The 25555-nt window shown below is 40.9% G+C and overlaps 1 protein-coding gene across 2 annotated transcripts in view; it reads left to right on the top strand.

Moving 5' to 3' along the window:
- The window catches only part of KDM3B (lysine demethylase 3B), a gene marked incomplete at its 5' end in the record, with an annotated part of 59704 nt that overhangs the window by 17277 nt on the left and 16872 nt on the right, over window positions 1–25555 (top strand). The window contains 8 exons of one of the 2 annotated variants that reach the window (XM_082836033.1): window positions 1415–1520; window positions 3099–3223; window positions 5326–5400; window positions 8102–8701; window positions 12396–13632; window positions 14734–14935; window positions 19218–19432; window positions 20205–20357. In XM_082836033.1, the coding sequence (XP_082692159.1) occupies window positions 1415–1520; window positions 3099–3223; window positions 5326–5400; window positions 8102–8701; window positions 12396–13632; window positions 14734–14935; window positions 19218–19432; window positions 20205–20357 (2713 nt within the window). The remainder of the gene's footprint in view (window positions 1–1414; window positions 1521–3098; window positions 3224–5325; window positions 5401–8101; window positions 8702–12395; window positions 13633–14733; window positions 14936–19217; window positions 19433–20204; window positions 20358–25555) is intronic. The other variant, XM_082836034.1, reaches the window with a different exon arrangement.

Below are 25555 nucleotides of genomic sequence, written 5' to 3'. Positions count from 1 at the left end.
TTAGGAGACTTCCAAGAGTTTTGCTGTCTTATTGAGGCAGCCAAGAGCAGTATTTCCTGAACTGTGTTCTGTGTAATATTAATGATTTTTTTGTTGTTGATATGTCTTCCTCCCTCATTAGGCCTCACACCCTCTCATCAATCTTGCTTTATTCATCTCGTAATCCTAGTGCTTATATGAATAGGCACTCAGTGAATGTCGGATAAGTATCAAAATAAACAAAAAGATTTACATGGAATAAAATGTTTTGTGGTCAAATAAGTTTAGAAACGCTGACCTAAACATGTTTTTTTCCTACATGTCTTCTCAGAGCCTTTAATATACTGTCGTATGTAGAAAGATATAGTATGCAGTTGACCCTTGAACAACACGGATTTGAACTACACGGGTCCACTTATATGTGGATTTTTTTCAGTAAATACAGTACCTATAAATTAATATGAATTTTTTTCACATTATCTTTTCATTTTTGATATCTAGTGTTACTAATACTTATAACATCTAGTGTTTTGTATTATATGAGGCAGTCTTGATGTAGTGTACTGACAGATGATTCATCTTGTAAACAGACGTCATAAACTTAGGGTATCAATAAATACAGGACTTCCCTGGTGGCGCAGTGGTTAAGAATCCACCTGCCAGTGCAGGGGACGTGGGTTCAATCCCTGATCCGGGAAGATCCCACATGCCGCAGAGCATCTAAGCTCATGTGCCACAAGTACTGAGCCTGCGCTCTAGAGCCTACGAGCCACAACTACTGAAGCCCGCGTGCCTTGAGCCGGTGCTCTGCAACAAGAGAAGCCACTGCAATGAGAAGCCCGCACACAGCAACGAAGAGTAGCACCGCTCGCCACAACTAGAGAAATCCCGCGTGCAGCAACAAAGACCCAATGCAGCCAAAAATAAATAAATAAATAAATTTATTAAAAAAGAAAAGAAAACACAAAGGCAAACCACAAACTGGTAGAACCAATAAACGTCGGGAAAATATTTTTTTTAAAAAAAGTTATATGCAGATTTTTGACTGCATGGGGTGGGGAAGCAGTTGGTGTCCCTAACCCCCCCCCCACCTTGTTCAGTGGGGGTATAATATTTCCTAAACCTAAATGATCCTAGCATCCTTAACTTTTTTGGGGGGGCCCACACCACTTGGCTTGTGGGACTTTTGTTCCGTAACTGGGGATCAAACCTGGGCCCTTAGCAGTGAGAGCTTGGAGTCCTAACCACTGGACCACTAGGGAATTCCCCTAGCATCCTTAACTTTTGTAGAGCATCTTGTGAGACTAGGTTTCTATGGAACATTCTCTGGCAAATGCTGATGTAGAGCTCCTCAGGGGTATAATTTTTCTCTTCTGGTTAGATATTATTGGTACTTACTTCAATATTCCGTTTTTTCTTCTTTTATCTTTATCAGATGGGAACAGATAGCCAAAACCAGATTCTTTTGGAACATGCTGCTCTGAGAGAAACAGTTAATGCTTTGATCAGTGACCAAAAGCTGCAAGAGATATTTAGCCGAGGTAAGAACAGGTGGTCCTCTGTCCCTGAATTCTGAATCAGGTGTATGGTCAGTGTTGAAAGTGATAGAATGGGGGGGACACCATGCAACTCTCAACATTTGTGCTTGTCTTCTTTTTGTGGGTGGTGTCAAGAGTAACTCCAGTTAGCTGGATCTCTAGAATAGATTGGAAAAACAGGATCTCACTCAGACCACTATTTCCTTTTTGTATTACATTTCGTAATATGCAATTTTGTCTTTCTTTTTTTCATTTCTTAAATATTTATTAAGTGCTAACCTCGTACTAGACACAGTGTTAAGGTACTGAGGATATAACCATGAACTGGAAAGTCTCTGCCCTTGTTGAGCATACTGTCTATAAGGTATGCTCTAAAGACTGTTAACAACAACAAATAACAACTTAGAGTGTAAGGTATGTTCATAAAGGAAGGTGTCCACAGACTCATTCACATTAACAGCATGTAAATTTTTAAGAATGAAAACAAAAAAGAATTACTAGCTTTTATTAGCTTTTTCAGTTCACATACAGATTTTGCCCAAGATTCTACGCAAAAGGTAGACTGTTGCCTCATTTATCCTTCCCTTTGTGTTGTACATCTACTCTACGTCCTTTCTGACCCTTGTGATAATCATGCTTTTCAATGAAATAGGATCCTTGGTTCTCTTTTGTCAAACTAAATCTAAATAGGTAAAGGTAAGAAAACTTGCCTCTTTGGGAAAGGAAAGTATCAGGGTAAAATGATGTTTAATGATCAAGGAAAGGTATGGAAGAGGAAAGAATGTGAGGAAAAATAGCAGAGAGAAAAAAATCAAGTGGACAGAATGAGAGGTAGAGATGTTTATGAGTATGTATAGAAAATTTAAGCTTAATTGTAGCTCTGAAAGATAATAATTTAAAATAAGCAGTGATTTAGCTATCTAGTCTCAAATGTATAAGATATGTAGGAGAGAGAAACTGTCCTTCTTGGAGGGCCAGCTGAAATTGCAGGGTAACATTACCTGCTGCTAAAGTAATATCTTTGAAACTCTGTGTTCCTAGGAAGACAGGTGCTATATTTGTTCAGACTATTATTAGTGCAGAGGCTGGAGACCTCATAAATTGAACTCTCCACCTACTGTAATGAAAGTCAGATAGCAAAGTGTAAATGGTTATATATCATTCCTATGGTAACATAACAAAATAGTACATTCAACTTACTGGCCTCCCACTTTTTTAATGTATATGTCAGATAGATCTGAGTAGATTTTCACATTACCTATAGTTTTTGATTTGTAAGTTTCTTTTCTCTTCCCTGTATTACTTTCTAGAATTGGAAGATTGAGATAAGGTAGAATCGGAGGCCTGGGACATTCTAAGAAATCTCCAAATAAACAATTTACAAAAGCCTCTGGGAAAAACTATGTTTTGTTTTTAAATTGCTGTGTATGGTAAATCTGAAATTGCTCATTTATTCAACTCCATACAAGAACATTAAAAGTGCCAAGTATTTACACTATATAATTTTCTTTCTGTTTTTAGAAACAATCATGAAATACAGCTTAGCCAAAAATACTCAATACTGACTAATCTCTCCTTTAGGTCCCTACAGTGTTCAAGGTCACAGGGTCAAAGTATACCAGCCAGAGGGAGAAGAAAGTTGGCTCTGTGGTGTTGTAAGCCATCAAGACTCCATCACCCGTCTTATGGAGGTGTCTGTAACTGAGGTGAGGCTCTGTGTTATTTTGTCTGAGGTCCATCCATCCCCTTACCCAGGGTGGTGTAGGAAAAGGGAGCACTTCATTACATGTAAGAAGACTTGGGTTCCATCTCTGGCTTTGTCACTGTTTTTTTTTTTTTAATTTATTTTTGGCTGCGTTGGGTCTTCGTTGCTGCGCATGGGCTTTCTCTAGTTGCAGTGAGCGGGGGCTACTCTTCGTTGCAGTATGTGAGCTTCTCATTGCGGTGGCTTCTCTCGTTGCGGGGCACGGGCTGTAGGCGTGCAGGCTTCAGTAGTCGTGGCACTCAGGCTCAGTAGTTGTGGCTCGCGGGATCTAGAGCGCAGACTCAGTAGTTGTGGCACACGGGCTTACTGGCTCTGTGGCACGTGGGATCTTCCGGACCAGGGATCGAACGTGTGTCCCCTGCATTGGCAGGCGGATTCTTAACCACTGTGCCACCAGGGAAGTCCCCCCTGGTTTTATCACTTATTGATTCTATCACCTTGAGAAAGGCTGTTCAACTTTCTTAACCTCAGTGTTCTCATTTGTAAATTAGAGTTAATTAGGTAACCACCCCCTGACCTCACAGCATATGTTTTGGGAACTAAGATAATGTATTTGAAAGTGCTTTGAAATCTATGAAAGGGTATACAAATGTGAAGTGGTATTATCATTATTTTATCATATTCAGAAGGTTTAGTATTTAAAAATCTAATCAGTTAGCATTTGCTTCTATAATACTTATGCCGCTCCCCCTTAGATACTGAAAAATGAATTGTTTCTAAAAGAATAAATAGAAAAAAACATAGCATCTAGAGCTACCTGGAGAATTGTCTCTCAAAACAACAAGAATATTTGGGGACTTCCCTGATGGTGCAGTGGTTAAGACTGCTTCCACTGCAGGGGGTGCAGGTTTGATCCCTGGTTGGGGAACTGAGATCCCACGTGCTATACAGTGCAGCCAAAAACAAAAACAATAGCAGAGTATTTTGAGGCAAACACGTATGTATTTATGATATCTTTGAATTGGTTTCAGACTTGCCCTCAGCAGTCACATGTAATGTAAACATAAATGATTTTAGTTATTTCTTTATTGAATTTTATTTATTAAATTATTCAATCCTCATTTACAAATTTCAAGTGATACACATATATATAAAATAGATATTGAAAGCCATCCCTTCCCCTAGGCAAATGTTACTCCCCACAGTGGTAATCACCATTAACAGTTTGGTGTATATTCCATATGCTTCCAAATATCTTCTGTGTGTGTGTGTGTGTGTGTGTATGATATTTATATATTGTCCATTTAGGAGATAGCTATATAAATCATACTTTATTAACAAATGGGATCATATGATACATATAGTTCTTTGATTTACCTTTTTTACTTAATTTTAAATTGTCAGCATCTTTGTGTGTAAATATATATAGAAATCTATCAATACTTCGTCCTTTTAAAATAGATGCATACTATTCACTGAATGGATGTATCATAACTAATTTAATTTAAAATTGATGGACGTTTAAATAATTTGTATTATTTTCACTAATACGAATAATGCTGCAGTGAATATCCTTGGGCATATATCATTGTATACTGTTTCACATTATTTATTGGAACAAATTCCTAAGTGTGTAATTGCTAGGTCAAAGAATATGCACATTAAATCTGACGATGTCTGTCAAATTGGCCCCTCCCAAAACCTTTTGTTTTTTAATAGTAGAGTGGTGCTTTTAATGATTACTGGTTCTGAAGGTTTTTTGTTTTTTTAATTTCAGAATAGGAAGATTTTAGAGATGCAGAATTTGAAATTCATATCCCTAAAAGGGGCACTTGGGCATTGAATGAAATTTTTTCATTCATTCGTTTAACAAATATTTGAGTGATTACCATATTCTAGACCTTGTTTCAGATGTTGTTATTCTGGCAGTGAATGAAATAGTAGAGATCCCTGTTCATGGAGCTTTCGTTCTAGCAGGGGAGTAGGAACAAATAGAGATAATTACATAGATTAGAAAAATACATAATTATGTCTTTGGTGGACAAGGCATTAAATCTTTTTCTTCCTTTTTTCATATTTTCTTCTATCCCGCTCCTACTGTAGAGTGGTGAGATCAAGTCCGTAGATCCCAGACTGATCCATGTGATGCTGGTGGATAATTCAGCGCCTCAGAGCGAGGTACAGTAATGAACTGAGTCTCTGAGCAGACTCATGAGCTTGCGTTATCTTGTTACATAGACTTCCTTATGTGTGTGTTATCCACGGATACCCTTTGGGTTTCATCTCTGACCACTGTACATTTCTTGCTCTCTCCACGGTCTTGTCCAGTTGAGGGAGGATAATCTCAAGAAAGAGACCTAGTCTGAGCAAACCCTTTTCATCATGGCTATGTTGCCTAGCTGTTTTAAAATCCATGGCCTATTTTTTTCTTACATTTTTTCAGGACAGATATATTTGAAAGATACAGTAGACAAAGCTGTAATAAGCAGTAGAAATATTCATGACCTACCCAGTAATAAGAAATGGAGGAGAAGCTACATCCTCTTTTTCTTTCCATTAGGTGGTAGTGAGCTCCAAGGAAATCTGAAATTCCATATCCCAAGAAGAGTCAAATCAAACTGGTGTGTAGTTCAGTGCTCAGCACACAGTGGATTACTCCATAATTACTGTGAATCAGGCCAACTCTTGGTTCATTGAGAATTAACATAACCCATAAAAAGATACATTATATATCAGTGCCTGAACCAATCAAGGAATCCTGTATGAGTTTCCTTCAGTAGGACATTGACTTGGACAGCCTTCTGTCCATATATTCCTCATAGTCTTTTCGCACCTGCGTAGTATTGCTCTCTTGGCTACTCCTGCTGAGTATACAGTTCTTCCTCATCTTCTTTATCCAGTCATTTTTGGCTTGATAAAACAAGATTAGGGTAGGAAAAGAAGAATCAGGGTTACATTTAATAGTTCTTTACTACATATTATATTATTACAAATAGGATAAGTCTCTTGACTGTGTTTACGTGGCTGAAAAACACTTGTTATTTTGATGCCATATTGGGTCCCTCTTTTATTTCCTTCTTTATTTCATTCATTCTTTAAGCACCTATTATATGTCAGGTACTGTTTAGCTGCCCAGGTATAGCTAGAGAGTACTGGTCTCAGTGTCCTAGTCTTTCTACTCACATGTGAGTAGCTCACTGTAAGTAGGGCATACATGTAAATTGTTGATCAGGGAGATTGCTCTGAGCCAGGCTCTGTAAGTTGGCCGAATGAGTTAAAGGTGAGATCTGTGGTTTTCAGCAACAGATGTTGATTCTTCCCTTCTCAGCTTTGCCATGATGTGACTATCTTCTTAGCTAGCAAAGTACAATTATTGACAGTTCTGCCAAGTTTTGCAGTAACCCTTCTTAGAGATCCATGGTTACCTCATCTCCTTAAAAGAGTGAGCAAGAAAGAAAGGAGAGATTTCACTGATTGTACTTGCGTACTTCACAGCACTGAAAACTGGGTGATGATGGAGGTTGAAGAAAGGGTAAAAAGGTTTTAAAAGGATCACATGAAAGCAATTCTTTTTTTTTTTTTGAAAGCAATTCTTAACAAACAGAAACAGTTCTTGAACGAAAGATTTAGAAACTTAGATTAATATTACCAAAAGCATGGGAGAAACAAATAAATCTTGAGCTTTGTTTAAGGTTTGTAGAAGGAAATTAAGGGAGAAAAGACAGAAATGAAGGCAGCAAAAAAAAAAAGAAGAAAAAAAAACTAGAACTGGCAAGAAGAAATGTAAAATTTGAAAAATTTCAGTTATAACAGCTATAATAATGATTACAACAAAGATAGATCTGCACAAAGAATCTATAAGTATTTAAGGGCAGCAAGACTAGAGTAATCAAGTTGGTAAATAATAATGGCCAAATAACTATGTCTCTAGCTTATTGCCACCCCAACGTGTTATCTGAATAAAACTGTCTGAAAGTTAGCTAAATGAAGCTAAAATGAAAACTTGCTTCATGATGGGATACCAATCTAAGACTGTTCCAGATATAAGTTGCTTGAGAGAATGTTAGCTCTGTCCCAAGCCCCTGTCCTCTTGTCCTTCTCAGGGAAAGAGTTTTTATTCAGAGATAGGAATTGCCCCTTTTAATTCTGTGTCTTTTAAAGTTGTCTGACCTCTCAAATAAGGCACAAATAAGATTTCATGTGATAGGCTAAAATTACTGGAAGAGCTAAGAGATTTGGTTGTTTGGTTATGGTAGCCTGCCTTTTTAGCTTTTCCCTGTCTAATGCTTTGAAATAAGCTCTGGAGATTGTTTGTGTCTTTATAGTGTCCATAAGAGCAATTCAGACTTGTTTCTGTTGGGCTCACTTTTGCTCTGGTCACAGACTCATGGTTTTCCTATTGTTAAGTTGTCACCAGTTTTTAATGACTTCTGGATAGAAGAGATTTTATTTTTCAATAGTTGAAATGCCAGTTTCTGTCAAACAAGGAGATAAATATGAAAGTAAAGCAGATTTTGTTTTTCATCAAGAGGCAAATAAGTTCCCAGCCTAGCAGTCTATTTTGTAAAAGAAATTCCACAAATTTTTAAAATCCTAAAAAAAGTCCAGTTGAGGAAGTAGTGGATTTTATTTAAGGGAAGGTTTGCCAAGTGAGTTAACTTCTTAGTAACCATTATCTTGAATATGTGTGCATAAATTGAATCACAGGAAGATTGGAGCTTTTTAACAAAAGGGGATGTCTTAGAGCTGGCATTGGAATTTGGCAATCTGTACCTGCTTTGATTGTCTGCTTCTAGAGATGGGAAAGAGCTAATGGTTTATGGTTTTCACAGGATGGAAAGTCCCTTGTAATAAATCTTTTTTGAATTTTGTTTTGTAGGGGGGTACGTTAAAAGCAGTAAAATCTTCCAAAGGAAAGAAGAAGAGAGAGAGCATAGAGGGGAAAGATGGCCGGAGGAGGAAAAGTGCTTCGGACTCTGGGTGTGACCCTGCATCAAAGAAATTAAAAGGAGACAGGGGTGAAGTAGACAGTAATGGGAGCGATGGAGGTGAGGCAAGCCGAGGGCCCTGGAAAGGAGGGAATGCCAGTGGAGAGCCAGGGCTGGATCAGAGAGCCAAGCAGCCACCGACTACATTTGTCCCCCAGATTAACCGCAACATTCGCTTTGCCACTTACACCAAAGAAAACGGCAGGACTCTGGTGGTGCAGGATGAACCCATAGGTGGGGACACACCTGTACCTTTCACTCCATATTCTACAGCCACAGGTCAGACACCTTTGGCCCCAGAGGTGGGTGGAGCCGAAAATAAAGAGGCAGGAAAAACACTGGAACAAGTTGGCCAGGGTATGGTGGCTTCAGCAGCTGTGGTCACTACCGCCAGCTCCACCCCAACCACGGTGAGGATCTCAGACACTGGCCTTGCAGCAGGGACTGGGCCGGAAAAACAGAAAGGCAGCTGGTCGCAGGCCCCAGGAGAGGTGAGTTGTTTCAGGGGCAGATTTGCAAGATTTGGGTTCACTCTTTCACCCTACTTTGTTCTTAACACATTAAAAAAGCATCTCAAATGCCACAGGGAAGGAGTATTTCTGAGATGTGCTTAAATTGTATTCTGTGGATAGTCCTTTACTGCTCGTTGGGCAAATGCATATATCTTTAAAACTTTATCAGCTCTTAAAAGTCACCTGAACAATTGGGCTGATCAAAAACTGATTATACAGCCCAATTTAATGAGTTGTTAAAATAGATCTAATGGGGAATCTTTTTAATTCAGCTATCTATTTAGTTCATGTAGTGGTTGAGCCTCAACCAGGCCTATGAGAGGCAAGGTTAATGAATTATAGTGTTGGCAACAGTGAACACTGTAATTAAGGCTATGTGAAAGCTACTATTACCCAAACCCCTGTTTTCAGTTCACCATTTTATATATTTTCCTTTGAGGCTGGGCTGCTTTCTTTGATTTGATATGACCATGGAAGGTTGGTTTTTTCTTTCCCCTAAGTTAATCTTTTAAGTCTTACCTGGAAATTTTGATGGAATTATTTCATCATTTCATATATTTTCCTTTGAGGCTGGGCTGCTTTCTTTGATTTGATATGACCATGGAAGGTTGGTTTTTTTTTTCCCCTAAATTAATCTTGTAAGCCTTACCTGGAAATTTTGATGGAATTAAACACAGTAGTATCTAGTTTACTATGTTCTTTATCTTACATGCATGTATTGTTGCTGAAAAGGAACTTTTGTTAAATACAAGTTAACATCAAGTTGGCTCCCCAGTCAAATTTGAAAGAGTGTCAAAATCAGTTATAGTCTTTTGGTTCTTATTTTGGTCACCAAAGTATGATTTATGATGCTAGTCATATTTTTTTCAAACTGGCTGTTAATTCAAGCTGGAATATGAAATACAAATAAAATACTAATTTTTTTTTAAATTATGTATAGGAAACTACTGTGTGCTAAGTACTGTATATTATAAACAAAGAATTGAAATCCTGCTTGACGGAGCTCACATCCTAAAATGGAATCATTTTATAACAGTGTATAACAGTGCCATATAAAACATGGCATATACATTTCATCTGACTTCTTCCCCTCCCTAGCAAATGCATTTTGTTAATCTCTAGTGTGCAGGGTTGGGGAGGGAGGTGAAGTGCCCAGGCAGAAGAGAAGGCCTGTAAATGCAAATTTCGCACTCTTCATGTTTTGTTCTCTGTTAGTTTACCAGCATTACAGCATTACCAGATCCCCAACTAGCTAGTTGGGGATCTTATGTGGATTTCCAGTATGTGTAAGTCATCATATTGCCCAAATTGATTAAAATCAAATCCATGTCAAAGGCAGAGTAGATGTAAATGGGGATTACAAAATAGACCAAATACTACACTCTGCAAGAAGAGATCCACTGAATGCTGTTGTTCTTGGAGTGGCAAAGCTGAATAAATGAAATGTGGATCAAAGGGCATTTTCCAAACAGGTTTGAGAAATTTCTGTGACTGTATCTGTAACTTTGCTAGTGTGTTAGCCTAGGTATTCTCTTGGAATATGATTTAAAAGTACAGAAATGGATGTTTCCATCATGAAATAGGGACACAGCCCTCCAGGAAACTTCTTTCCCTAAAATGTGTGTTAAAATCAGTTTGTCATCACTTTCTTATAAGAAGAGGATTTGAAATTTAATCATTTGAAGAAAATGAAAGACCATCCAAATTATTTTTCATTCATGTGTGTATTTATTTTTAAAGAGTAACTTTAGTAGTGAAACCTGAGATCCTTATGCTTATTCCTTGCAGTCATGCAGGTGTCAAGGCTCCTGGCCAAATTCTGGCAGTGAAACAACAGCATAGCATCAGTGCTGTGTCTGTCTCTTCTCTTTATTTGGAGGAGTTTAAGTCTGGTTGCTGGTTAGTGGGAAGGAAAAGAAGAATGAACTAAGTTTTTGACTGTTAAATGCACTGAAGCAGTCTCTGTAGCAGATGTCAGCTGGAGGCAAGCCACAGGTGGTCTGCCTGGTTCTCATGCCTCTTTGCCACCCCAAAGAAAGTCCTAATGTAGACTCCTCTTGCGTATTTAAAGAAAACCTTAAATATATTGAAACTCCCCCCACCTTTTTTATAAATTTATTTTATTTTTGGCTGCGTTGGGTCTTCGTTGCTGCTCTCTGGCTTTCTTTAGTTGTGGCGAGCAGGGGCTACTCTTTGTTACGGTGCTTGGGCTTCTCATGGCGGTGGCTTCTCTTGTTGCGGATCACGGGCTCTAGGCACGCAGGCTCAGTAGTTGTGGCTCGCGGGCTCCAGAGCGCAGGCTCAGTAGTTGTGGCGCACGGGCTTAGTTGCTCTGCGGCATGTGGGATCTTCCTGGACCAGGGCTCGAACCCGTGTCCCCTGCATTGGCTGGCGGATTCTTAACCACTGCGCCACCAGGGAAGCCCCCCGCCTTTTTTTAACAACACCCTTTCATTTATCTGGCATAAATTTTTTTTAATTATGGTAAAGTAACACATAACATAAAATTTACCACTCACACCATTTGAAGTATACAGTACTGTGGCATTATACATTCACAGTGTTATGCAACCATCACCACTATCTAGTTAAAGAAATTTTCTTCTCCCCAAAAAGAAACTCCATATCCATTAAGCAGTCAGGGAATAATTTTTATTTCCAAGTATTACATAAGTGCTCATACCTACCTGTGGATATTTCTCTGTATTACGCATATATGGGTGTGTAATATACCATATGAAAGTGATTCTAACCCTTCTTTATGTATACTTTATTTATACATAAATATCTTTATTTATACTTTATGTATACTTTATGTATTCTTTATTCAAATGCAGAAGTTAGCATTTTTAAGGTATCAAAAAAAAGAAAGTGTTTTTTCATTCTCCAATTTGTTATGCTGAATGCTTTTATTTGGTGGGTGTATCAGTGTCTACAGTTTTCCACTTTGGAGACTTGTTAGATCCTAATGGTAACAGAAGGGTTCAGTAACTGGTGTGCCTTCTTTAATTTAGCACCTTTAGGTCTAACTTTAATTAAAACAGATAATTCAACTTTTAGGTTGACTTAGACCCATAAATAAAAATAAATGGCCAAATTCCAAAAGGGTCCATCTTGGTGAGTTTCAGACTAATAAAGAAAATACTTTTCCTTAATGTACAGTGGGCTTGCCATAGGGCTGAAGTCACTTTTGTAAGATGGGCAATTTGCAATGGCTTAAATAAACTGAAACTTTAACCATAGCCCCTAAGGTCTTTGAGATAGATTAATATTACAGGGTCACTAGTAATATTTCACTATATTTCAGAGTAAAAGCTGATGTCCATTGGGGAGCCCTTTTCTTCAGTTCCTGGTGGAGTCTTCATTTCTAAATAGATACTTAGAAGCCTACACAGCCTCCAAGTGCTCTGACAACCAGTTGGCTAACAACCAAGGGAATGGCAGGATATCATTCATCCTGCCATCTCTAGCTTACCTTGCTAAAGATCCCCCTGTGCTCTCTGTGGCAGTTTTCTTCCCTGGTGAAATATAGGTATAAGAACAGTTTTCCTGGAATTGTAGGAGAGAAAAGTTGATTGACCCACAGGAAATGTTGGCCTAGGTCCAAGAAGATGTCTTAAGGTTGTCAAGAGAAGCCAGCATCACTAACTCAGGCTATCTTCTCTCTTTTCAGAATTCAAGAAATTCTGTTCTGGCCTCTTCTGGATTTGGAGCATCTCTCCCGAGTTCATCACAAGCTTTGACTTTTGGAAGTGGAAGGAGCCAGTCCAATGGGGTTCTAGCTACAGAGAACAAACCTTTGGGCTTCTCTTTTGGCTGTAGCTCTGCACCAGAGTCTCAGAAAGACTCTGATCTCTCCAAAAACTTGTTTTTTCAATGCATGTCCCAAACTTTACCCACCAGTAACTACTTCACTACTGTTTCAGAGAGTTTGGCTGATGATTCCTCCAGTCGAGACTCATTCAAACAAAGCCTTGAGAGCCTATGTAAAGGAAGATCCGCTCTTGGAGCAGACACTAAATCAGGCTCTAAGGCTGGAAGCTCTGTGGATCGGAAAGTGCCTGCAGAGTCCATGCCCACCCTCACGCCAGCCTTCCCACGGAGCCTCCTAAATGCCCGCACCCCAGACAGTCATGAAAATCTATTTTTACAGCCCCCTAAACTGTCCCGAGAAGAGCCTCCTAACCCTTTCTTGGCATTTGTGGAGAAAGTTGAACATAGCCCTTTCAGCAGCTTTGCATCTCAGGCATCAGGTAGCTCTTCCTCTGCTACCACTGTCACCTCCAAGGCAGCACCCAGCTGGCCCGAGTCTCACTCCTCTACAGATTCAGCATCTTTAGCAAAGAAGAAAACCCTTTTCATCACAACTGACTCCTCCAAACTGGTGTCTGGTGTTCTGGGCTCAGCTCTTACCACTGGGGGGCCAAGCCTCTCTGCCATGGGGAATGGCCGGTCCAGTTCACCCACCAGCAGCCTCACCCAGCCCATTGAGATGCCTACTCTATCCTCTAGCCCCACAGAGGAGAGACCAACTGTGGGGCCTGGGCAGCAGGACAATCCTCTCCTTAAAACCTTTAGTAACGTCTTTGGCAGACACTCAGGCAGCTTTCTGTCCTCCCCAGCAGATTTTTCACAGGAGAACAAAGCTCCTTTTGAAGCTGTGAAAAGGTTCTCACTGGATGAGCGAAGCTTGGCTTGCAGACAAGACTCGGACTCCAGTACCAATAGCGACCTGTCAGATTTGAGCGACTCTGAGGAGCAGCTGCAAGCCAAGACCGGCCTAAAGGGGATTCCGGAGCACCTGATGGGGAAGCTGGGCCCCAATGGGGAGCGCAGTGCTGAGCTGCTGCTGGGAAAAGGCAAAGGGAAGCAGGCCCCCAAAGGCCGGCCTCGGACTGCCCCCTTGAAAGGTGATCCTGCTGGGCTTATACGTGGGCTTGGCTCTGGCACTAGCTTTAAATGCTTGTTGTGCTCTTGGGCAGCAGAGGCCCTCTCTTTGATGGAAAGTTCTATAATCTCATAGAATTACATAGTCAAAAGGGCACAGTAGGGGCCCCTCATCAGACCTTCTGGTTCAGGGCAGGATTGATCTATACCAGTACTATAAGAGGGGTATGTGTCCTGTGTAATGATAATCCCAAAAAGTCTTGATAGTCTGTTATTTTTGGTCAGGAACTCTTTTCTTGTGTATTTCTCTTGCCTTTGGCCCTTCCTCTTTTATTTACTTAGGCAAGTTACTCAGTACTAGTCTTCATTCTCACATCGCAGCCTTTTTTTTTTTTTGTGGTACGCGGGCCTCTCACTTTTGTGGCCCTCTCGCGTTGCGGACCACAGGCTCCGGACACGCAGGCTCAGCGGCCCATGGCTCACGGGCCCAGCCGCTCCGCAGCATGTGGGATCTTCCCGGACCGGGGCACGAACCCGTGTCCCCTGCATCAGCAGGTGGACTCTCAACCACTGCGCCACCGGGGAAGCCCTACATCGCAGCCTTTAGTAGAGTTGATGAAGCAAAGCGAACCACTCCTCAGTTTGCTCCTCTCTGTCACATATATATGGTTTTACAAAAGCCATTAACTCCTATGGAGTGAGGTTATGGTCCAAAATTGTATAGGGCAAGTGTCTAAGAGAAAGTCTGATGGTAAAAGTCGCCATTCTTGTTAGGATTTGGTATCCCATGGGAACCCCAAGAGTTCTTGATTAGTAGAACAGTCATATCCTGAGGGGCTAGTGGCAAGAGGCTTCTGCTGTCTTGAGTTTTCCTCACCCATGCTCAGAGTTGTTTTGTTGTCATGGGGTACTTCCCACAAATTCTCCATGGTCTTATCTCCTAGTTGAAGCCTTTGTTCCCTGTGCTCCTTTTCTGTCAAGGATAGACCTGATGGGCTCATGCCCATTCAGTGCAAGGAGGAGTGACTCAGGTCAGGACAAGTGACTGTTCCCAGGAGGATTATGTTATTGAGTCTCATTTAAACCTTTCATGACCAACCATTTCTCCCCCTCCCTTGCCACAGTTGGCCAGTCAGTGCTGAAAGATGTGAGCAAAGTGAAGAAGCTGAAGCAGTCCGGAGAGCCCTTTCTGCAGGATGGGTCGTGCATCAATGTAGCCCCTCATCTGCACAAGTGTCGTGAGTGCCGCCTGGAGCGGTATCGGAAGTTTAAGGAACAAGAGCAAGATGATTCCACTGTGGCTTGCCGCTTCTTTCACTTCCGGAGGTACCCAGACTCCTCTCTTCATCTCCTTCCCAGTTTCGTTAGTGACACTTAACTTCCACTCTTTCTCTGAATCGGTAAACATATCTCACCATCTTTTTACTGTTTTCCTAAATTGCATTGCTCTTAGAGTCTGTGCTAAGGTTCTGCCATCCCATTAGTGGCCACTTAGTTGTTTGGATTGTGAAATGATATGTGACTTTGTCCTTAGAGAACTGAAATTGAACAATCTTACCTGCTGCCCCCTGAGCTGTGTTGAGTTATTCCTAACTTGGGTTGCATTTGAAACCAGTGGTGTGAGCAGAAGGATGCCATTTTGTGTCATAGATCTGCCTGACCACTTATTCCTCTTTAGTGCTAGAGTAACTTGAGTCCGCTACGGAGAAGGGGAAGTAAGATTAGGAGATAATGTGAAATAGAGATAACTGTTGAAATCCTAGGAATATCCCTTGCTTTTACCAAACAACAGCTATTTAGTCACTTTTCTTCTGCTTGATAAACTTAGAAGAGGAATTTCTTCTAAGCAATCATTCAAGTGTCCTTAGTTTTTTAAATAAAGAAATCCAGGTGGTTTATCCATGTGGCATGGATTCACTTATTCAGCAAATATTTATTGAGCACTTAATGTGTGCCAGCCATTGTTGTGGGCATTGAGGATTAAACAGTACATAAAACCATCAAATTCCTGCCCTCAGGAGGCTTGTTGGGGACGCAGAGAGTAAATAAGAAAAAAAAAAGGTTAAATATATAGTATGTCAGTCTGTAATAACTGTGAGGAAGAAAAAGGAGGGAAAGAGGATTGAAGTGTGGGGAGGCTAGAGAGTCTACAGTTTATTTATTTATTTTTATATCTTTTTTTTTTTTTGCGGTACGCGGGCCTCTCACTCTTGTGGCCCTCTCCCGTTGCGGACCACAGGCTCCAGACACGCAGGCTCAGCGGCCATGGCTCATGGGCCCAGCCGCTCCACGGCATGTGGGATCCTCCCGGACCGGGGCACAAACTCGTGTCCCCTGCATCGGCAGGCGGACTCTCAACCACTGTGCCACCAGGGAAGCCCTATTTTTATATCTTTATTGGAGGAAGCTACAGTTAAATAGGATGGCTTGATGGGGGAATTCCCTGGTGGTCCAGTGGTTAGGACTCCTCGCTTCCACTGCAGGGAGCACAGGTTCGATACCTGGTTGGGGAACTAAGATCCCACATGCCATGTGGCAAGGCCAAAAAAAAAAAAGGATAACTTGAGAAAGTGAGTTTTGAGTAAAGACCTGAAGGAGGTGAGGGGAGTGAGCCACGCATTTTTCTGGGAGACGAGTATTCGACATAGAGGGCACAGCAACAGCAACTGTCTTGAGACTGGAATATTTCTAATGTGTTCATGGAGCTAGGGTGGGTAAAAGAGAGTAAGCAAGGGGGGGAAAAGAGTGAAGTCAAAGAGTTAATGATAGGTCCAGATTGTAAAGGGCTACTCTTAAGGGCCCTGGCTTTTATGCTGAAGAAGCAGTTGTTGGAGATTTTGAGCTGATGAGTAACACTGATGAATGTTTTAAAGGATCACTGTGACTACCTTCTTGAGAGTAGATTATATTGAGGCAAAAGCAGGGAGAAATTAGGAGAATATTGGAATTACCCAGGTGAGAAATGATGGTGGCTTAGTGTAGGGAGGTATTAATAGAGGTGATGAGAAGTGGTTAAATTAAGGATATATTTTGAAGGTAGAGCCACATGATTTTCTGATGGATTGCATGTGGATATGAAAGAAGAGTCAAAGATGATTTTATGGCTTCTGGCCTGAAAACTGGAAGAATGGAATTGCCATTTACTGGTAAGGTGATTTCTTAGGGAAAAGTGGGTTTGAGGAGGAAAATGGGGAGTTTTAATTAGTTGATTTATTTTTATTTTTTTATTTTGGGTTGTGTTGGGTCTTTGTTGCGGTGTGCGGGCTTCTCATTGTGGTGGCTTCTCTTGTTGTGGAGCACGGGCTCTAGGTGCATGGGCTTCAGTAGTTGCAGCACGTGGCTTCAGTAGTTGTGGTGCGTGGGCTCAGTAGTTGTGTCTCACGGGCTTAGTTGTTCCGCAGTATGTGGGGTCTGCCTGGACCAGGGATCAAACCGATGTCCCCTGTATTGGCAGGAGGATTCTTAACCACTGCGCCACCAAGGAAGTGCAGGAGTTTTAATTTAGATATGTTAAATTAGAGATTCCTATTAGATTTCCAAGTAGAGATGTTGAAAGGGCAGCTGGGGAATTCCCTGGTGGTCCCATGGTTAGGACTCTGCCTTCTCATTACCAAGGGCCCGGATTCAATCCCTGGTCAAGGAATTAAGATCCCACAGCTGCATGGTGCGCCCAAAAAGAAAAAAAAAGAAGAAAGAAAGAGCAGCTGGATATACAACTCCAGAGTTGAGGGAAGAAGTCCAAGCTGGAGATAAAAACGTGGATGTTACTGGGTATTTAAAGCTGTGAGTCTAACTGAGATCACTTAAGGAGTCAAAGTCTAGGCAGAGAAGAGAAGTAGTCCAAGGACTGAGTTCTGAAGCTCTCCAGCATTTAGAGATGGGAAAGATGAAGAGGAACTAGTAAAGGAGGCTGAGAAAGAACAGCCAGTGAGGTATCCTGGCAGACAACTGAAGAAAGTATTTCCGGGAAGGAATTATGAACTCCGGCAAATGTTGGTGATTGGGTGGGGTCAGTTAAGGACTGAAAATGACCATTGGATTTAACAAGGGGGAATGACCTTGTCAAAAACAGTTTTGGGGGCTTCCCTGGTGGCGCAGTGGTTGAGAGTCCGCCTGCCGATGCAGGGGACACGGGTTCGTGCCCCGGTCCGGGAAGATCCCACATGCCGCGGAGTGGCTGGGCCCGTGAGCCATGGCTGCTGAGCCTGCGCGTCCGGATCCTGTGCTCTGCAATGGGAGAGGCCACAACAGTGAGAGGCCCGCATACCACACACACAAAAAAAAACAGTTTTGGGGCTTCCCTGGTGGTCCAGTGGTTAAGACTCCACACTTCCACTGCATGGGGCGCCGGTTCGATCCCTGATCAGGGAACTAAAATCCCACATGCCGCATGGCATGGCAAAAAAAAACAAAACCAATTTTGGTAGATTGGTAGGAGAAAGCCTGAATGACGTGGATTAAGAGAAAATAAAAGGAAAAGGGGCTGGTGACTGTCAGTATAGACAACTCTTTTTTTTTTTTTTTTTTGGCGGTACGCAGGCCTCTCACTGTTGTGGCCTCTCCCGCCCTAGCCCTAGACAACTCTTTTAAGAAACTGCTCCTGGGCTTCCCTGGTGGCGCTGTGGTTGAGAGTCCGCCTGCCGATGCAGGGGACACGGGTTCGTGCCCTGGTCCGGGAAGATCCCACATGCCGTGGAGTGGCTGGGCCTGTGAGCCATGGCCGCTGAGCCTGCGCGTCCGGAGCCTGTGCTCCGCAACGGGAGAGGCCACAACAGTGAGAGGCCCACGTACCGCAAAAAAAAAAAAAAAAGGAAACTGCTCTTACAAACATAAATGGAGGAGGTGGGTGTGGGATCAAGGGGATTTTTGAGATAGCATGTTCAAATACTGACAAGTATGATTCAGTAGAGAGGAAAATAGATGATGTGGAAGAGAGAATTAGTGGAGGGATGCCTATGCAAGAGGATAGGATGTAGAACATTGGTGGAGAGGTTGGTCTTCACTGGTACCTAGTTCATCCATAGTAGCAGAAGATGAAATGGAGTACATGGGGCCAGTGACAAGAACGTGTGGTAGCGTGGTGGTGGGAGCTTGTGGGAATTCTCTTCTGGCTCCTTGCGGAATTTTTTCAGTGAAATACTTAGCAAGGTCCTTGTGGGGAAAGTAATACCGGAGGTTTGAAAAGGAAGGAGAAGATATTAAATAGGCATCTAGGAGAGGGAGCACGCTAGGAAACTGTATTGTGGCTGCCAGGCAATATTAAGGGTTCACGTGAGTAGACATGAATTTCAAGTGTGACAGTGAGCATAGCTCTGTATTTTTCTCTGGTCAGATTCAGTGCTGTGGGTGCTGGTGTGGAACAGGTGGTTGGAGAAACTGGTGGACATTTCTGGGGACAGCTTTTTAAAGAACCCAGACCTACTAGGTGTGAACAAGCCTTCCTATTAGTGCATACTGTGTTGGTCTAATACAGTGAAATTTCTGAACTCAGTCTGATTCCTGTTATGTGTCATTTAATTTCTTTTAGGTCCTAGGATTTTAAGTGTGTGTTGGTTTGCATGGTTGCTGCTATTTACTATGTATTTGACTGTGTACCTTCCTGTCTCAGGTTGATCTTCACTCGAAAGGGGGTACTCCGAGTGGAGGGGTTTCTGAGTCCCCAGCAAAGTGACCCTGATGCCATGAACCTGTGGATTCCCTCTTCCTCCCTAGCAGAAGGAATAGACCTCGAAACCTCAAAATACATTCTTGCCAACGTTGGAGACCAGTTCTGCCAGCTTGTGATGTCTGAGAAGGAGGCCATGATGATGGTGGAGCCACACCGTAAGGCACCCTCTTGCTTATCTTCCAGTCAGTTCTAGTTGGAAACTCATTTTCTTTTGCTTAAAGGGAGGTGTGGAAGGAGTGGCAGGTGGCATTTTCTATGGATGAATTAAGGCCGATAAAACTTCTCTTTGTAGTAAACTAAATAGCTGAAGCCACACCTGTATCCAACAGTCCTCATTCTTTTAGTCTTTGGCAGTTAAAAAACTAAAAATTCCTTCCCTGTTTGTCTTTCATTGTTGTAGCACAGTTGTCATAATTTGCATTTTGATCCCTGTTTGGGTTTGATTCACGCCGAATATTTTCAGTTTGCTTTGAACTAATTTGTGTTAGTAAGTGATACTTGATGGTTTGTGAATAGATGAAGTGCTACTGGTTGTTGTGTTTCATACCTAGAACCCACATTTTTCAGACATTTATGATATTTCCATGTCTATGAGATACTGTACCCTATTTCTAGACCAAGGAATATTATACTATGAAATTATGCCCTACACTTTAAGAAAAGAATCCTCTTGTTTCAAAATTCCCCAAATTGAAAATTTTATAGTATCTTAAGTGACAACACGTGGCATTCATTCTCATTGACACTTGTTCAGAAATATTAGAAATTCCATGTATTTTGTTTCTCTTACAATTATAGAAATACAGACTTCATGAACCTTTGAGTTTAATTGCTAGACAAAACACTTGAGTAGAAATCAGTGGGTCTGGGATCTTTTGCTGTTGCTCAGGATGGTCAGTGCCAACAGTATTCCTCTTTTTCCACCAGAGAAAGTGGCATGGAAGCGAGCAGTGCGTGGTGTACGGGAGATGTGTGATGTATGTGAAACAACTCTCTTCAACATCCACTGGGTTTGTCGCAAATGCGGATTTGGGGTCTGCCTTGACTGTTACAGGCTCAGGAAAAGCCGACCACGCAGTGGTGAGCAAATGTTGTCCTGTGTAGTTCTAAAGGTAAACTGTCAGTGGAGGTGTGGACTTGGAAATTGAAGCAGAAATGGGTTTGCGCCTCCTCTTTAGCTGTTTAGCTTCATTTATGTTTTGTCACATTGTGAGGTCTTAAAATTGCCAACACTCCAGCCTGACTGGGAAGGTTAAAACAAGCCAAGAGTAAATCTTCGTCTTCCCTGGTTTTGTTTTTTTAATAACATCTTTTTTTGAGATATAATTCATATGCTGTAAAATTCACGCTTTTAAAGTGTACAGTTCAAAGGTTTTTAGTATCTTCTCAAGGTTATATAATCATCACCATAGTATAGTATATTCTCAAGGTTATATAGTAATTTCATTTTCACTGCTCCAAAAAGAAACTTCACACCCATTAGCTGTCACTCCCCATTCCTCCCCCTCCTTAGGCCTTGGTAACCACTAATCTACATACTGTCTATATAGATTTGCCTATTCTATACATGTCATATAAATGGAATCATACAATATTTGGCCTTCTGTGACTGGCCTCTTTCACTTAGCATACTGTTTCAAAGTTTCATCCATGTTATAGCACCTAATTCATTCCTTTGTATTGCCAGGTAATATTCCATTGTGTGATATACTACATTTTCGTCATCCATTCATCAGTCGATGGACATGTAGGTTGTTTCTACTTTGGGCTGTTATGAATAATACCACTAGGAACATTTGTGTACAAGTTTTTGTGTGAACATATGTTTTCATTTTTTTTGAGGATATACCTAGCAGTGGAACTGATGGGGCATATGGCAGTTCTATTTTTAACCCTTTCAGAAACTGCCAAACTGTATTCCAAAGTAGCTGCACCATTTTATAATTCCACCAGCAATGTATGAGGATTTCAGTTTTTCCACATCCTTGTCAACACTTGTTATTAAATGTCTTTAATTGTAGCCATCATAGTGGCTATGAAGTAGTATATCATTGTGTGTGTGTGTGTGTGTGTGTGTGTGTGTTTTTAATAAATTTATTTATTTATTTATGGCGCATTGGGTCTTCATTGCTGCACACGGGCTTTCTCTAGTTGCGGCGAGTGGGGGCTACTCTTTGTTGTGGTGCGCGGGCTTCTCATTGTGGTCGCTTCTCTTGTTGCGGATCATGGGCTCTAGGCGCGCAGGCTTCAGTAGTTGTGGAGCGTGGGCTTCAGTAGTTATGGCTTGCGGGCTCTGGAGCACAGGCTCAGTAGTTGCAGCGCACAGGCTTAGTTGCTCCATGGCATGTGGGATCTTCCTGGACCAGGGCTCGAACCCATGTCCCCTGCATTGGCAGGTGGATTCTTAACCACTGCACCACCAGGGAAGTCCCTCACAGTGTGGTTTTGACTTGCATTTCCCAGATAACTACTGATGTTGAGCATCTTTTCATATGCTTATTGGCCCTATGTTTATCTTCTTTGGAAAAATGTCTATTCAAATCCTTTGCTTCACTTTGTTTTTGCTTTACCTTATTGCCCACCACTTCCTCATTCTTCCCTCTTCTAAGATGCAGTGTAACCATTGTAACGGTGGTTTTAGAGCTTAGGCTACTGGGATCTGAATCCTACTTGCACACATTATTATACCAACTATGGTATCTTGGGTTAGCTACTTAAACCCTCAGAACCTCAGTTTCCTTGTCTATAAAACAAAGATAATATGAGTATGTCCCCCACAGCATTGTTTTGAGGATTAAATGAGATGATGTATGTAAAGTGGTTAACACAGGGCCTGACATCCACTAGGTTCTACATATTAATGGAGCTAAGATCTTCCATTTTCGCCCATGAAAGATAAACTTCTGCACAAATTGCCCTCCTGCCATAAACAACAAGGAAACCAGACAAAATATATGAAACCACAATTTCAGATATTAGAGAGCAGGCAGTTTGAGTCTGTGTTCCCTAAGAAAAGGGAAGAAACAAGGTGAATCTTACAGTTGCCCCAGTTTACTGCTTGGAGGCAGTTTCCATCCTGTACCACAGGGAAAGGCAACTAAAATAGAGTTTGGCAATCTCATCAGTTGAGACAGAGATCAGAATCTGCAAAGAGTAAGGTAGTGTACTAAAGAGGTTACAACTACACAGAGAGAACACCAGAGATCTGTGGAGAAATCGTCTAAATTTTTTTTGTCTTATAGTGATCTGCACATGCATAAGGTGAAACTTTCCTCAAGGCAATCAACTGAGTAGTATACAGAACTGACAGTTTGTATTCCCACCAGCCAGAGTGGAGAGACACTGGATAGAGTTCAAAAGAGTCACACCCTTAGTAGTAAGACTAATGTTGTCCCAGAATACAGGCTGCTCTGGAGCTGCCATAATGAAGTGTAAAGCAAGCCTTGGAAGGATCAAATTCATCTACAAGTTACTTAGTTATATGCCACACTAAAAAACCAAACATTCTTTAAAGGATTACAACAAAATCCAGTACTCTGAACATAATACTCACAAAGCTCTGCATTCAGTGAAGAATGGTCAGGTATACAGAAAAGCAGAATAATATGACCAATAATCTGGAAAAAAGAAAAAAAAAAATGATCTGTAGAACAAACCCAGAAATGACAGTAGTGATGAAATTATTGTACAAGGACCTAAAACAGCTATTATAAAACTTTTAAATATGCTTGGACATAAAGGAAAACACAATGAGAAAAACAGAAGACCTGTAAAAGACCCAAATGAAACTTCTTGAGATGAAAAATATCTCCCCCCCAAAAATACACTAGGTGGCAGATTAGATACTGCAGAAGAAACAGTGAGCTTGAAGACAGCAATAGAAACTATAAAAACTAAGCACAGAGAGAAGAAAGAAATTTATAAGTTGAAGAGTGGCTTGTTGAACTACAGGATATATTGGGCAGTCTCCAAAACTTATAAATGGAGTTCCAGAAAGAGGGCAGGAGGGCAGAGACAGAAAAAATATTTGAACAAATAAAGCCAAAAATTTTCCAAATTTGATGAAAAAGCTATAACACCACAAATCCAACAATAATCCTCAAACAGAAAATACGTTAAGAAAACCACACCGGGGCTTCCCTGGTGGCGCAGTGGTTGAGAGTCCGCCTGCCGATGCAGGGGACGTGGGTTCGTGCCTGGTCCGGGAGGATCCCACATGCCGCGGAGCGACTGGGCCCGTGAGCCATGGCCGCTGAGCCGGCGCGAACGGAGCGTGTGCTCCGCAACGGGAGAGGGGCCCGCGTACCACAAAAAAATAAAAAATAAATGGAGAGATGTACTGTATTCACAGATAGAAGATTGAATATTAAGATGTCAGTTCTTCCAAATTGATCTATAATTAAGTGCAATTCCAATGAAAATCCCAATAGGCCTTTTTGTAGAAATTGACAAGTTGTTTCTAAAATTTATATGAAATACAAATTACCTAGAATAACCAAAATTTTGAAAAAGAAGAATGAAGTTGGAGGATTTATACTGTTTCATTTTAAGACTTTGTATAAAGCTACAGTAATCAAGACACTATGGTTAGCACAACAGAACAGAGTCTAGAAGTAAACCCACTCATATACATTCAACTGATTAGCTGCAAAGGTGCCAAGCTAATTGAATGGGAAAAGATAGTCCTTTCACAAATGGTACTTAAATAACTGTATATACATATTCAAATAATCAAATGAACTATTTTTATTCACATTATATACAAAAAATTAACTCTAATAAATCATAGACCTAAACATAAAAGTTAAAACTCTAAAACCTCTAGGAAAAAAATAGAAGACCTTTGTGTCCTTGGGTTAGATAAATATTTCTTAGCTAAGACACAAAAAAAAACAAAAGAAAAATTAATATCAAATTTGAAAACTGCTCTTCGAAAGACATTAAGTAAATGAAAAGGCAAGCCACATAGTGGGAGAAAAGATTTGCTGATCACATATTTGCTAAAGAACTTGCATCCATAATAAAGACCTCTTAAAATTCAGTAACAAGAAGACAAAAAACCCAGTTTTTTTTTTTTTAATTTTTAAATTTATTTATTTTTGGCTGAGTTGGGTCTTTGTTGCTGCTCTCAGGCTTTCTCTAGCTGCGGAGAGCGGGGGCTACTCTTCGTTGCGGTGCACGGGCTTCTCATTGCGGTGGCTTCTCTTGTTGCGGAGCACAGGCTCTAGGTATGTGGGCTTCAGTAGCTGTGGCACGCGGGCTCAGTAGTTGTGGTGCATGGGCTTAGTTGCTCTGCAGCATGTGGGATCTTCCTGGACCAGGGCTCAAACTCGTGTCCCCTGCGTTGGCAGGCGGATTCTTAACCACTGTGCCACCAGGGAAGTCCCCACCAAAACCCAGTTTTTAAATGGGCAAAATATTTGAACAGGTACTTCATCAAAGAAGATAGATCAATGGAAAATAAACACATGGGAAAAAGCTATCATTACTTACTAGGGAAATACAAATTAAAACCATAATGAGAAACCACCAACCCCACTAGGATGGCTAAAATTTTTAAAACTGAGAGTACAAAAGTGCTGTCAAGGATATGGAGCAACTAAAACTTATTAAACATGGCTGATAGTAATGCAATTTGGTACCATCACTTTGGAAAACAGTATAGCCATTTCTTTATAAATTTAGACATAAACTAGCATTCCACTTCTAGGTATTTCCAAGAGAAATGAAAATATGTCCACACAAAGGCTTGTACTTGAATGTTTGTAGCACTTTATTCATAATAGCCAATAATGGGAAACAATCCAACTATTTACCAGCTGATAAGTGGGTAAACACAATAAGGTACATCCATACTATGGAACAGCACTCAGACATAAAAAGATATGAATTACTGATAAATGCAACAATATGGATGAATCTGAAAATCACTACTAAATGAAAGAAGCCCAACACAAATGACAAATGACATACCATATGTTTCCAGTGATATGAAATTCTAGAAGAAGCAAAATTTTAGTGTTAGAAAGTTGGTTGTTGGTGGCCAGGGGTTGAGGAAACGGTATTGACTGTAAAGTGCTGAAGGGAACTTTATGAAGGGATAGAAAAGTTCTAAATCCTGAATGTAGTACTGTTTCTACAGCTATACACATTTGTCTAAATTCATTGAAGTGTACACTTTAAATTGTTGAATTAATTTTATGTAAATTATAACTCAGTGTAGCAGTATTTTTTAAAGTTAGCTGTTATCTTCTTTGACCCATGAAAAAATTGGCCTG

Source organism: Leucopleurus acutus (genome assembly GCF_964270905.1).
Source record: "Leucopleurus acutus genome assembly, chromosome: 3".
Classification (NCBI taxonomy): Eukaryota; Metazoa; Chordata; class Mammalia; order Artiodactyla; family Delphinidae; genus Leucopleurus; species Leucopleurus acutus.
This window is presented reverse-complemented; position numbering and strand designations above follow the sequence as displayed.